This window comes from Cebus imitator, unplaced genomic scaffold, assembly GCF_001604975.1.
Source record: "Cebus imitator isolate Cc_AM_T3 unplaced genomic scaffold, Cebus_imitator-1.0 Scaffold45, whole genome shotgun sequence".
NCBI lineage: Eukaryota > Metazoa > Chordata > Mammalia > Primates > Cebidae > Cebus > Cebus imitator.
The window spans coordinates 17039136-17054512 of NW_016107360.1; the positions used below are offsets into that span (position 1 = coordinate 17039136).

The window sequence follows — 15377 nt, forward strand, 5'->3', positions numbered from 1 at the left end:
TTTAGTAGAGACGGGGTTTCACCATGATGACCAGGATGGTCTCGATCTCTTGACCTCGTGATCCACCCGCCTCGGCCTCCCAAAGTGCTGGGATTACAGGCATGAGCCACCGCGCCCAGCCTCAATACTAATCTTGAATGTAAACAGGCTAAATGTCCCAATTAAAAGACACAGAGTGGCAAGCTGGATCAAAAAGCAAGACACAATGGTATGCTGTCTTCAAGAGATTCATCTCACATGCTTTATTTGCACCTGTAAGCTGAAATAAAGAGAGAAAACTCTATTAAGCAAATAGAGAAAAGCAGGAGTTTCAAGCCTAATTTCTGGCAAAATGGACTTCAAACCAACAAAGACAAAAAAGACAGGGGCATTACATAATAGTAAAGGGTTCAATTTCACAAAGATCTAACTATCCTAAATATATATGCACCCAACATAGAAGCACCCAGATTCATAAAGCAATTTCTTAGAGACCTACTAAGAGATTTAGACTGCCACACAATAATAGTGGGAGATTTCAACACCCTACTGACAGTATGAGACAGATCATTGTGGCAGAAAATTCACAAAGATATTCAAGGTCTAAATTTAATACTTGACTAAATGGACCTAATAGACATCTATAAAACTCTCCATCCCGAAACAACAGAGTATTTATTCTTCTCATCACCACATGGCTCATACTCTAAAATCAACCACACAATTGGACATAAAACAATCCTCAGCAAGTTAAAAAAAATCAAAATACCCATCAACAGCAGACTGGATAAAGGAAATGTGGTACATATACACCATAGAATACTATGCAGCCATAAAAAAGAATGAGATGTCATTTGCAGGAACATGGTTGGAGCTGGAGGCTATTATCTTTAGCAAACTAATGCAGGAACAGAAAACCAAATATCACATGTTCTCACTTACAAATGGAATCTAAATAATGAGAACATAAGGACATAAAGAAGGGAGTGACGGACACTGAGGCCTACTTGAAGGTGAAAGGTGGAAGGAGGGAGAGGATCAGAAAAAATAACTGTTGCACACTATGCTTAGTACCTGGGTGATAAAATAATTTGTACACCAAACCTCTGTGAAATGAATTTGCCTATATAACAAACCTTCCTATGTATCTCTGAACCTAAAATAAAAGTTAGAAAAACTGAAAAAAATGTGCTCGCTTCGGCAGGATGTATACTAAAATTGGAACGATACAGAGAAGATTAGTATGGCCCCTGTGCAAGGATAACATGCAAATTCATGAAGTGTTCTATACTTTTAAAAAAAAGAAAAACTTAAAAAATATATACCTGTCTGCCAATCTTTTTCAAAATGGTATATTTTTTCTCTTTTGCATTTTCCTGGCTGACTTGGAAATATTAATTGTGTGGGAGATGAATCCTGAGAAGGTCTCATTTTATACATCATTTTACATTCATTCTTTCATTACTTTAAGAAGCATTTATTGAACATTAACTGTATTCCAGCAATATGAAGATACTCTGGAGCAGCTCTTATGTATATTCTGCTCTACTATTTAGTGGCTTCGTGACTACTCTGTATATGCATATTGATATATTTTTAGTTGTCATATAAAAACACATGTATAATAATGATTATAGTTTCTACAGATTATTAAATTTGATTTGCAAATTAAGCACAATATTTTCATGGAAGATTTTTAGGGAAGCAGATACGTGTTTTAGTGTTTTCAACTGCAGAATAGCTAATATCATCTGGTGAGACATGGAACAAAACTGATTAGCATCTTGTAAAATATCAGAAAAATGATCATAGTGAGAAAAAAAAGCATAAAGAAACAAAAGAGATTAGCCCATCTTCTTTATATTTCTGCTTTGTTGTAAAGCACTTTATTAATTTATGTTGATATGAAAATAAAACTGATATGTTCTCAGTTTAGCAACTAAATTGATCTTGAGTTTTGCTTTGTAGGTGGATTGGACTCTAAATATTGGAGAGCAAGCCCTTGATATATGTATTGTCTCTTTCAATCAGTCAGCATCTTCTGTTTTTGTTCTTGGTGAGAGAAACTTTTTTTGTCTTAAGGATAATGGACAAATTCGATTCATGAAGAAGCTTGATTGGAGCCCAAGTTGTTTTCTGCCATATTGCTCAGGTGTGTAGAAAGATTTTCTTTCATCTCTTCCATATGAAAAGGTTATGTGATATACACCAGAAAAAGCTACACTCATACACATATTTTAAACATATATGAAAATAGTTTAATACTGAGTATGTAATGGAAATTTTAACTTTCAGAGTTTGAATAGAAGTTTGATATAAAGCACACATTTGGTTTTGCCAGTCATTTTACTTTGTACAAAATGACTTGTAAAATTGGCCTCTGGCATACATTAATAATGTGGCTGTTCAAGATGCATTAAAGAGAACATCAGACTCTTTTTTAAGCACAATTGTAATGTCTAATAGAATGAATTATCTGTAGTGAATGCCTAGTAAATCATTAGCTTCAATGTGTTACATATTAATGAAATTCATGCTGTCTAGATGAAATGCAAAAGTGTTGGCGATTATCTAGTTATAGCATCCAAGACTGTAAAATGATTCCTTTCTTTTTTATACTGGTAGATTAAAGTTACAAAAAAAGTCTTATTACTTAAAATCTTTATGTATTAAAATCAAGATGTTAGAATTAGTTTGTGTTATAAATTTCCTAGCAGAGACATGCTGTTCCAAATGACTGTTTTCTTAGTGTCTCTTTTCTGTATTTTCAACCTACAGTCTCTGAAGGGACAATAAATACTTTGATTGGAAACCATAATAACATGTTGCATATTTTTCAAGATGTGACACTGAAGTGGGCCACCCAACTTCCCCACATTCCTGTAGCAGTAAGAGTGGGCTGTTTGCAGTAAGTGATTTAATTTAACATTGTTTTTAAAGAGGATGTTAGTCAAGAAATTTTCCAGAAGTTCTATGAAATAGCGGCAAGTGATTTTATTAAATAATTGCAAGTGACATTGTAGTGTGAATGTCAATAATAAGTAACTTAAAATATAACTTTTATTGGAAAGAAAGGATAATTAGTGATATTAATCATTTTCATTTAATATTTCTAGCGAGATATCCTTAGTAAATTAAAGGTGACAGCTGATGATGATATCAAGAAAATGATTTACTTGATAGATTATTCTTCAAAAAGATTTCTTTTAACATTCGATGGGTCCCATTTACAGATCATTTATTGATAGACTGTGACAATATTATACTGTTCATCATAATAAGGGTCTCACCTTGTTTCAGACCTTGTTATGTCAAGTGATGCAGAATTGCTAATGATCATGTGTTTACACAGTTTAGATTTTAAGTGGGTGCTACTTTACATTTAAAATGAAAAACAATTCATACTTTAACATTAAATTTCCAAATTTATCAAAAATGACAGAAATGAACCATCTAAGTGAGTAATTTTTCTGGGTCATCAATATAAAAATTGAGATGCTGACAAACTTTTTAGCATCTCAGATTATGTTTAGGAATTGAAAATATCAGCAAACATATAAAGCTTCATAGATTCTCAGATGTATTCAGTTCTACTTATTTAGAATATTTTATTGAACAGTTAAAGGCATATTTAGAATTCTTCAGTGACACCTATAGTATCTGATCAGGATGGGGTTGTCCTCTCCTATTAAGGGGTTGAGTATAATATTATTGTTGAAGATCAGTGAAGGGTATTCATATTTGCATCAATGTTTAATCTAAAGCCTGAACTTTGGAAGATGGAAACAGTGTTTTGAAAACATTGAATATTTTAAAAAGATGTTGCTTTCTTATTTATGAGAAAAAAATCATATAATTTAATTGCTGTGCCCTTAACACAGTTATAGTTATTTTGTATCTGGAAAATAATTTTAAAATTTTGAGATCGAGTTTTGCAATGTCCATCACATGGTCTTTTTAAGTTTCACAGAATATTCATACCCACCAGACATTTTGTATCAGATTTACTTATAAGGATTTAGAACAGGAAAAACATGTTGTCAGCAGGTCAACATCAAATTTATCTTTTATGGAAGAGTAATTCTTGAAAGAGTCTATATATCCATCCAAGAGCTGTTATCTTTGGCCCCCTAAGTGACAATTCAGTTGCTAAAAGACGGATCCACACTGGTGGTGATGAGGCTCATTTTGACCTAAAATCTTCATGCCCTTCAGGAGCCAATATCTTTAAATACTTAAACATTATTGGGGTTTTGGTGTACATTTTGAGCACAGGAGAATGATGGGTAGAAAGATTTTATTGAGAACATTTAGTTGAAATATATATATTTTTACACGTACATTAGGTACAAGGGATGTACGCATTTCAAGAGTCACCCATACTCAGGGAAGTGCAAAGATATGGCTTCTCAGCAGATATTTATTGTTAATGTATAGTTTTTGGTCTAGACGTAACTTACAAGTTAAGGGTCAATAATAACTGAAATATTATGAGCAAAAAACCAAATTTTCATATAGTGTACATAGTGATGCTTATGTTCAAAAGTAGCCTATCATCTTATTTGAGGTACTTGTGAGCGAATCTTCCTATTTCTCGTAGGTTTTGCAAGATGATAGTTATAAACAATTAAATCCAAATATTGCCATTAGTATTTTGCACAATCAATATATAACAATAAATTCTAATTGTTCAACTGTAGATTTTTCTTATTCTTAAACATAATTTAACACAAAAGATAGCGTTAGACTGTGTTTTCATTGTAATTTCTACTAGGGTTTTTTTTCTTCTGCAATAACCTTTAATTAATGCATGCAAAAGAAAGACTTTAAAACACTAGACTCAATTAACATAAAGTTTAGGAAGGCTTTCTGCTCTCTCTACAATTGTAAGCTGTATGCTACAGCTATTTAAATACATTTTATAATAGTCACATCTTAAATCTTATTACTTATCTAGACTGAAGCAGTAAATGGACAATTTCAAAAATGATTATAAGCACAGAACACCACAATTATATTTTAATCACATGTAAAAAAGGCCATGGACTATGGGGAGAGCACTCAGCTCTTAGCTTACACTGTGGTTTAGGTTATTAACCACAAAAGATAAGGGAGCTTCCAGTTTTGCTCTTTTGCTCTCAGATCATTTACATGAGGGAAGTTGAAATAGTAGCTAGTGTTACAGATACCCTACACAATGCAAAGCTAGTGAACACCAATATTTAGTCATCCGATAAACAAAGAAAAAATAAAAAAAACCAGCATAAACTGGCAAGAGCAACTGCAGCCAACTTCAGGCTAATGCCACATCTTTTCTCAAGGCTCTATCCTGGATAGCATGTGAAATAAAAGCCCTGCTTTGGTCCTGATCAACAACAGCCTTCCTGTAGGAAGATACTTCCTTGCCACGTGAGCACTGGTGGGCTGGCTTCTCACCTTTGCAAACAGTCCATAAGGTGTGGTGGTTCCCAACGTGTGGCTTTCCCCATTCACCATACTGCCTTCACGGGCCACAAGATGGCGGAAGAGCAGATCTAAGCCAGTGTCCCAGAAGGGGTCTATCGTGGTGGAAACTCCATGGCAGACTTGGCAGGTGATGTTCAACTGCAGCCCACCTGTGAAGATCCATTCTGTGAATGTAGATGCAGTAGTTGTGGTGTTGTCCTTCTTCCCATTGTCATCACCTGAGGACAGACTATGACTCTGGGATTAGTGTCTGTGAGCCACAAAGATAGCAAATCTCCAAGGGATGAGTATGTTTATCCTGCAGAGGCCTGAGGAAGCCAGTGCTGACACTTTAGAAGGCCATGTGAGTGTGCTCATCATTTCAGTAGAGGGTCTCATTGTTACTTTAATGTGATGAGAAATCACAGCACTTGGATTTTCAATGCTCCTCTTTTTCTCATTTCTTAAGAATTCTTAGAGCCCCACATTTTTGATCTTGCCAACAAAGCACATCTAGTGCCCAATGGCTGCGTAGGTAATTGGTTCCCTTTTTTATATGAAGGACAATTGAATAAATATTTTTCTGGAGACAGCTGAACATATCGTGGGCCAGATACTGTAACCCTTGACAGGTTCTTTCTGCCTGTTGCACAAACCAAATCAATTGATGGTATTTCAGTAGAGAAAGAGTTTAATTGATGCAAGGCCAGCCACACCACACTGAAGATGGACTTCTAACTTAAATCATTCTCCTTGAAGGCTCATAGATTAAGGGTTTTTCAAAAGTTGTTTGAGGGAAGAGTTAGGGGTGGCTAGGCAATGGGTGCTTGCTGGTGATTGTTTGGAAGGTGCAATCATAGGGTGTGGGAAATTATCCTCTTGCATGCTGAATCTCTTCTGGGTGGGACCACAGGAACAGTTGGGGGGTCCAGATGGAAGCATCATTGGCTTCAGACATGCAAAAAACCTGTAAAGGTATCTTACAAGGCCACTGTTAGGTTCTACAATAGTGATTATATCTGCAGGAATATTGGGGGAAGTTGCGTATCTTGTGACCTCTGGAATAATGGCTGGCAATTATTAATGTCCACAACTTAGCAAAATTTAGGCTTCTTTATCCTCCTAGCCTGGTGGTCTCTCATTAGCTTTATAAAGACAGTTGAGTTTTGGGGAAGGACTATTTTTACTTAAACTATAAACTAAATGTTTCCCAAAGCTAGCCTGGCCTAAGCCTAGGAATAATTAAGGGAGCTTGAAGGTTAGAGGCTACAGGGGTGTAAGCTAGGTCATGTCTTCTCAGTGCCATAATTTTCTCACTTCGATAATTTTTGCAAAGGCTGTTTCACTTTCGCTCTTTGAGTTTTAGCATGCCTCAATCCTGAGGTGTAAGTTGCAAGATGGGAAAAGGGTGAGGATTGCTCTAACTTCTTCCTAATGTCATAGTTGGGGCGTGGGTTGCCCCTAGGGTAAGAGCAGTGGAACTGCTTTGCAGCTGTCTGCAGGTACTCACAGGTGCCTGGTTGGGGTTCCAAGGCTTAAATGACAAAGATGCTAATATTCTCACTTACAGTTTTAGCATAGCACATAAGTGAACTGCAGAATATAGGATAATGAGTAGATTGTGAGAAATAATTCAGATAAACAGGAAAGAGCAAGTTTAAATATACCATCCCATATCTCTTTTGTTTCCTAGTCCTGAGACTAGATGAATATGGGTGAACAGCTGTTTCCCATATCAGGAGGTGGCATTGCAGATAGGTTAGGCCTTTGCATGTGATGAAGGCAAACAGATTTTTTAATAAGAGGTGTTTCAGACAGGTTCCAGGACTATTTCTTCACTGCAATTAGATCCATACCCTATGAGTCGACAGTGCCTCACCAGCAGGTACAGTACCAGAGATGGCCTTCAGTAGAAACAAGCAATTGCCAGAGCTTACCTCTAGATCTGTTATACTGTTAGGAGGCTGATGAACCATGGGCAGACATTTGCAAGGATGGATCCTGGATAAGCCCCAAAATTTGTCTGACGAGTTCTTCCTGCTCACTGTGTAAACAAAATTAATTCACGACATTGCAGTAGAGAGAGCATTTAATTGACGCAAGTCTAGCCATGCCATGTGGGAGAGAGTTATTACTCAAATCAATATTATCCTCTGTTAGAATTTTAAAGGTAGTTATTGCTAACTTAGCTATAGCTTATCTGTTTATTTATTTTTAGAGATAGGGTCTTGCTTTGTTGCTTAGGCTGGAATGCATTGACATGATCGTAGTTCACTTCAGCCTTGAACTTCTGCCTCTTGCCTCAGCCTCCTGAGTAGCTACAACTATAGGCACATACCACCATACCTGGCTAATTTTTTCATATTTTATAGAGATGAGGTCTCACCATGTTGGCCAGGCTGGTCTTGAACTTATGGTTTCAAGCAGTCTTCCAACGTTGGCCTCCCAAAGTTCTAGGATTACAGATGTTAGCCATAGTGCTCAGCCCATGTATTTATATAAAGAAGTTATTTGAAATTGAGAGTACTGAAATAAATTTTCTCTTGCTTTTTATTACCTTTAGGGTTAAACCTTTTTGGTAGAAGCTTCCTTGGCTGAATGTGTTTATTTATGAAGGAAATTGTTGCTTTTTGAATGTGTCTCTTTTCAGGGAATAAGAAATGTTGGATTTGGATCAAGTTGATGCAATTATATTTAATAACAGCATTTTGCTCCGAGTCTAAGACGCCTTTTTTCCTTCCACTCCCACCTACTTGGCAGCTTTAGTCCTCTCTACCTTGTTTATTACATACCAGTTCCAAGTCTGTGTTTTGTTTCTTCCTTTTCAGATTAAATCTTTCTTGGTTAAACTGTTTTTTATTTAATTACTTTTAATTTTTGTAGGTCAGATTATGGGAAGGTGCAATCAATACACAGATTACAGAATCAGAAAAGCCTGACTGTGATAATCTTTAAATTCTTAGCTGTTACTGTTTACCTCTCATTGCATGAAGTAGCTATGGAAGCCTGGCCCAGCATCTCACTTCTGCTGTGCTCAGGTTCTCAAGTGGCAAGTAAATGTCATTATTTATCAGTAATGTTACTCTGGAGGTATCAAATATATCTACAAGTGGAAGTCTGTTTGAATGAAACTTCGCAGAGATGAGAGCCATTCTAAACTTTAGCTGGCAGCTCACAACCAGCTTTAAAATCTTACTGCAGCACTTATTGCAGCTCATTTTTCAGTATGAACAATTTGGTCTAGTACTTCAATGTCTTTCTTCCTAGCCTAGGTCAACAATAGTCACTTACTTTAAGTTTGTTACTTAATAGTTTTTTCTTTTTTAAAAATTTGCTAGCTTATTTAAATTTTTTTAAACATTTATTTTAGATACAGTGGTACAAATGCAAGTTTGTTACGTGGTTATATTGTGTGATGCTGAGGTTTGGAGTACAGATTCTGCCACCTAGGTAGTCAGCATGGAACCCAATAGGTAGGTGTTCCACCCACACCTACTCCCTCTCTCCTTACTCTGGTAGCCCACAGTGTCTGTTGTTCCCGTGTTTATGTACATGTGTGCTCAATAACGTTTTATTCTTTAGCTTTCATTGATACAATATTGATGACCAAAATGTTTTCCCCATATCTTTTCTGGATTTTCATATTTCTTCTATTTTCAAGATGTAGCTCAAATCACATAAATAAGCCTTTCCTGCTTATCATGGTCTCTTTCTTCTCTGAATTTCTATCACATTTATAATTATGTTGGTGACGGCTATTTGATTTCCTAACTCTCCAACTAGATAATACATTCCATTTACTTTTGCATTTCACACTGAATAATTGATAAGAAAGATGAACATATGGTATATGCTTCCTGAATACTTAAAAGTCAATGTGGTTTGTATGTGTCAGGGGAAGAGGTGTGGCTCTAAAGACCTTATAAGTTTTTTTAGTTGAAAAACCTTTTTAAAATATGAAAGCACAGATTCATAGAGGGAACAAGGATTTTTTCTTGAAACCAAATTTATTAGCAAAATATTTTTACTTCCAAAGTGACTTTTTCTTTTTGATTTAAGTTTTGCTGTTAATTTGTCTTTTTTGTTTTGTTTTGTATTATAGAAAGAGAATGTGAGCCTGTATACTTTTGCTTTTCTGTATTTTAAGGATTTTCTTTGTAAATTCTTACATTCCACAGAAAACTTGTAAGTATTCCTGGAATTTGCATGAGGTATAAATTCTGATGTTTAGCACCTCTGCATTTTTATTGATATTTTCCTCTATTTGTTATAATTCAAGAGTAGAATATTTGTCTTTTATTACTGTATTTTTCTATCAGTTTTCTGTTGAATAAGCATTTTTGGTTTAGATATCCTTATTCTATGTTAGCTTATATTTCAGATAGCTATTTTATTTTTTTGGTACATGTAAATGACCTTTTTTGGGTTTCCGCTTAATATTTTTTTGTTTGCTTATTTTTTCATTTGTTTGCTTTGAGTTCACTTTGATATTAGTTATTGGTATGCTGTGGTCTATGCCTTTTTTTTTTTTTTTTTTGAGACAGGGTCTCACTCTGTCTCCCAGGCTGGAATGCTGTGGTGTGATTATAGTTTATTGCAGCCTTGAACTCCTTGGCTCAAGCAGTCCTCTCACATCAGCCTCCCAAGTAGCTGGGACTGTAGGCAGGTGTCATCACACCCAGTTAATTAAAATTTCTTTTTGTATAGACAGGATCTTGCTGTGTTGTCCAGGCTGGTCTTGAACTCCTAGCCTCAAGCCATTCTCTTGCCTTGACCTCTCAAAGTGCTGAGATTACAGGTGTGAGCTACTGCGCCTGGCCAATGCTTTATCTCTCAGTAGATTCATTCAGTTTTCCCAGAAATGCTTCCTTATTTTTTTTAATTTTAAAATTATTATTATTGTTTTTGAGACAGGGTCAGGCTTTGTTGACCAGGATAGAGTGCAGTGGTGTGGCTCACTGCTGCCTTGATCTCCTGGGCTCAAGTGATCCTCCCACCTCAGCCCCACAAGTAACTGGGACTATAGGTGTGTGCCATCACATCTGGCAGATTAAAAAAAAGTTTTCGTAGAGATGGGATCTCCCTGTGTTGCCCAGATTGATCTTGAGCTTCTAGCCTAAAGAGATCCTTTTGCCTTGGCCTCCCAAAGTACTGGAATTACAGGCATGAGCTACCATGCCTGGCCCCTTATTTGTTTTTAAAATAGCTTTTAGAGAAAATAATAACCTTTGTGATTTTTGTAAAAAGTGTAGAACTGTAGTTTTAAAAACTCAAGTATTATTTAAAAGTACAAAGAAAAATAAAATAGCTTTTTACTAAAGTTACCTCAGTCTTATCAAATAGAATTAACATTTGTTAGCACTTTTCAATATCAAGCCTGATATTTTTCTGTACACGTGTAAATTTAGGCATAGAATACAATTTACAAAGCAGGACCATATGAATTTTTTTTTTTTTTTTTTTTTTTTAGAGACAGAATCTCACCCTGTTTCCCAGGCTAGAATGCAGTGGTACAATCTCAGCTCACTGCATCCTCTGCCTCCTGGGTTCAAGCAGTTCTCTGCCTCAGCCTCCCAAGTAGCTGGGATTACAGGCATGCACCATGACACCCGGCTAATTTTTCTGTATTTTTAGTAGAGATGGGGTTTCACCATTTTGGCCAGGCTGGTGTTGAACTCCTGACCCTGTGATCCACCCGCCTCAGCGTCCCAAAGTGCTGGGATTACAGTTGTGAACCACCACATTTGGCCATGAAGTTTCAATATAAATTTATTTCATTATATTCTATGGAAAAAGGAAATAGGTGAAGTGGAAGGAATATATGAATTTTTTAATACATGTTTATTCACAACATCATATTTTAGCTTTTAAAAGACTTCTCTAAACAAGAATAGTAGAAATGTCTTTTTGGTTGATATTGTTAGTCTTTTAAAGCTGCATTTCAGGTTTTGGTAATGTCAATTGACTTTCTGTTGTGAAACATTAGGAAAATAGCATACTTATGTGTTCTTCCTCTCTTCTTGCCAAATTCTGGCATTATTGGTATATTATTATTCATTTTGTCAAAATTTAAAACATTTACGTGCATTTTTAATAATCACAATTTCTATAGTGCTTTCATCCTATTGATATATCTAAATGGAGTCAAAGGTTACCACTAGTTCTTTTACTATTTCTGAATTATCTTGATTCATTTCTTGGTTAGTTGTAATCATCCTGTGGTTTTCTGGAAAGCCTTATAAGTGTTCTTAGTTTAAGAATTGTATATTGCTTTTATACTTGAAGATAACTTTAGCTTCCCTTTGAATTTTGGACATTCATTTGGTTTTGAAAATTGCTGTACAGAAGTCTGAAGGTAGCTTAATTTTTTTAAAAAGTGATATCTTGTTGGATGAATTACTTTTTCTGTGTGAGTGCTTGTCTGACCTATTTCTCAATCCTTAAGAATTAAAACATGACTCCTCATCAATTATTTTTATATTTGTTCGATTTTTATTTTCGTGATTTTTTTTCACATCTCATTGTCATGTTCTTGAGTTGGTTTTTAGTTTACTTATTCTAATTAAAAAAATTTATATTGTAGTTATTGCGTCTAGTGTGGCCTTCATCCCGTGTATCTTTTGTTTGGGTTTTCAAAACAACGAAAAAATGATTTATTTCATTGATACAGGTGTAACTATTTGTCTGAATTCTTCTTTTGTTTCTTTAGGAAGTTCTTGCTATGTATATTTTCTGTCTTGTTTATGTTCTCATCTCCCTCATATCTACCCCTTTCATTTTTTTGCAATTTTCACACATACATCCCTTCTTATTTTGCAGTTATTAATTTTTTAAATGGTGACAACAGTTTGCTGCAGGATTGTATGAGGAGTTTTGACGGAGAGTGATCATGAGCTCAGATCACCCGAATCTTTTCACCTTCTCACTCTGTTTATTTTCTCTTTGGCTCTGGGCGTCCATTTTCCTTGTTTTTAGGGTTCAAGAGGCTAGTGAGTCTCACGGAAGCCCCCAAAGGCCTCCATCACAGGTCCTTGGTGCTAAGAATCAGTGGCTGCCGCTTGTCTTTCTGTCTTCATTGGTTAGGAAGCTGATAAAAGCACAGGTAGAAGACCACATCTTTTGCTTCCCTTCTGGTATTTCTTTTCTTTTTTTTTTGATTTTTTTTAAATTGCATTTTAGGTTTTGGGGTACATGTGAAGAACATGCAAGATTGTTGCATAGGCACACATGTGGCAGTGTGATCTGCTGCCTTCCTCCCCATCACCCACATCTAGCACTTCTCCCCATGCTATCTCTCCCCAACTCCCCTCCCCCCACTGTCCCTCCCCTATTTCCCCCAACAGACCCCAGTGTGTAGTGCTCCCCTCTCTGTGTCCATGTGTTCTCATTGTTCAACACCCACCTATGAGTGAGAACATGCTGTGTTTGATTTTCTGCTCTTGTGTCAGTTTGCTGAGAATGATGGTTTCCAGGTTCATCCATGTCCCTACAAAGGACACGAACTCATCGTTTTTTATGGCTGCATAATATTCCATGGTGTATATGTACCCCATTTTCCCTGTCCAGTCTATCATTGATGGGCATTTGGGTTGTTTCCAGGTCTTTGCCATTGTAAACAGTGCTGCAATGAACATTTGTGTGCATGTGTCCTTATAGTAAAACGATTTATAATCCTTTGGATATATTCCCAGTAACGGGATTGCTGGGTCAAATGAAATTTCTATTTCTAGGTACTTGAGGAATCGCCACACTGTCTTCCACAATGGTTGAACTAATTTACAGTCCCACCAACAGTGTAAAAGTGTTCCTATTTCTCCACATCCTCTCCAGCATCTGTTGTCTCCAGATTTTTTTAATGATTACCATTCTAACTGGTGTGAGATGGTATCTCAATGTAGTTGTGATTTGCATTTCTCTGATGACCAGTGATGATGAGCATTTTTTCATATGTTTGTTGGCCCCATGTATGTCTTCTTTTGTAAAGTATCTGTTCATATCCTTTGCCCACTTTTGAATGGGCTTGTTTGTTTTTTTCTTGTAAATGTGTTTTAGTTCTTTGTAAATTCTGGATATCAGCTCTTTGTCAGATGGGTAAACTGCAAAAATTTTTTCCCATTCTGTTGGTTGCCGATTCACTCTAATGACTGTTTCTTTTGCCGTGCAGAAGCTGTGGAGTTTGATTAAGTCCCATTTGTCTATTTTGGCTTTTGTTGCCAATGCTTTTGGTGTTTTGGTCATGAAGTCCTTGCCTACGCCTATGTCCTGGGTGGTTTTGCCTAGATTTTCTTCTAGGGTTTTTATGGTGTTAGGTCTTATATTTAAGTCTTTAATCCATCTGGAGTTAATTTTAGTGTAAGGTATCAGGAAGGGGCCCAGTTTCTGCTTTCTGCACATGGCTAGCCAGTTTTCCAACACCATTTATTAAACAGGGAATCCTTTCCCCATTGCTTGTTTTTGTCAAGTTTGTCAAAGATCAGATGGTTGTAGATATGTTGTGTTGCCTCTGAGGCCTCTGTTCTGTTCCATTGGTCTATATCTCTGTTTTGGTACCAGTACCATGCTGTTTTGATTACTGTAGACTTGTAGTATAGTTTGAAGTCCGGTAGTGTGATGCCTCCCGCTTTGTTCTTTTTGCTTAGAATAGACTTGGCTATGCGGGCTCTCTTTTGGTTCCATATTAGAATCTATTTCTTTGTCAGTTAGTTTTTATTGTTGGTGAGGAGAAATCCATGGACAATCTGATTTTGTTTTGTTGTAGGTAATCAGTTATTTATGTTTGATTGCTTGTAGAGTGGTTTTCAATTTTTCCTGTAAATGCGACACTTGCCACCACATATCTGTATATTTTCCTTGATATTATTGGAAATATAGTGAATGTAATCTGTTTAAACCGTTTGTTTTGCTGCTGAAGGAAGGTTTTCTATGTTATATCTTTTGTTATTTCTTCAGTTGTGTTTGATTTAGTCTGTCAGGAAAACTGTGATCTTTTGTTGGCTGCTTATTTTCTGTTCTCAATATGTGCTATATTTTTTCTCATAATTTCCTTTCTTTGTCATTTGTTTTCTCTGTTTTCTGGGAAAGTTTGTAAAATTTGTGTTCTACACCATTGTTTTAAGCATCTACAGCCCTGGGTTTGCTCTTTTCTATGTCTACAGTGGAAGATTTTCTTTAGCCTACTGAGGTGCTTTCTCTCAGCCACTTCCCTCTTACTTCCTGTATCTTTGCTACTCTTAACCAATGCAGTTTGTGCCAATTTACAATTTCCATGAGTCACTAGTACCAAGTACATCTTACTTTGAAACATGTTTATAGTGTTTATTTTGGGGCTTTACACTCTGAGTATACCTAATGCTATTAATTATCTCTATTCTTTACTTGGACAATTTTATATAATTTACTACTTTTGTATGGAAGTCAATATATAATGTGGAGGTGCCACGGGCAGTGGTAGAGGTTAGAAGGATTCAAGAGGGTAGTTATAAAATATGTTGCTTCAATTATAGTTCACTAACAAGTTGTCTACACAGTTTTCTGATTCATGTAGAACTTGGGATTCTGAATCAAATGGGGCAGTGAGTTTATAAGAAGAAATGTTGGAGTGGCAGAAGTCCTGGCTTTCATGGGTTCCTATCAAAAGAGAAGAGCTTTGCTTTAGGGCCTAGTGAATCTGCTATTGCATTGTGGTACACTGTAACTTAACATGAGTTATGGGGGATGAAAGAACAGAATTATGTCACAGCTAGTATATTTTTTCTTCCTCTTGTTATTGGTACATCAGTAAACATAATTTGGACAAACTGTGTCAATCTCATTGAAGGATTTTAGGGATAAAATTAGTTGCATGATTTTTGATGGTCATCATTACTTGCATGCATATATTTCCATTACCTAAGATCAAAGGTCTTTATGAGATGAACCCTAGATATTATATTGATTGGACTTAAACTGGAGAA

General features: G+C 36.0%; 1 protein-coding gene and 1 non-coding gene across 7 annotated transcripts in view; both read left to right on the forward strand.

Annotated features, from left to right (window-relative positions):
• BBS9 (Bardet-Biedl syndrome 9) overlaps positions 1 to 15377 on the forward strand; it is a 466532-nt gene that overhangs the window by 141593 nt on the left and 309562 nt on the right. For all 6 annotated transcript variants that reach the window (XM_017527150.2, XM_037737962.1, XM_017527153.2 and 3 more), the window contains exons 8-9: positions 1948 to 2131; positions 2758 to 2887. In XM_017527150.2, the coding sequence (XP_017382639.1) occupies positions 1948 to 2131; positions 2758 to 2887 (314 nt within the window). The remainder of the gene's footprint in view (positions 1 to 1947; positions 2132 to 2757; positions 2888 to 15377) is intronic.
• Positions 1168 to 1274, forward strand: LOC119470964. The gene has a single exon (XR_005199951.1). It is a non-coding gene; the product is annotated as a U6 spliceosomal RNA (small nuclear RNA).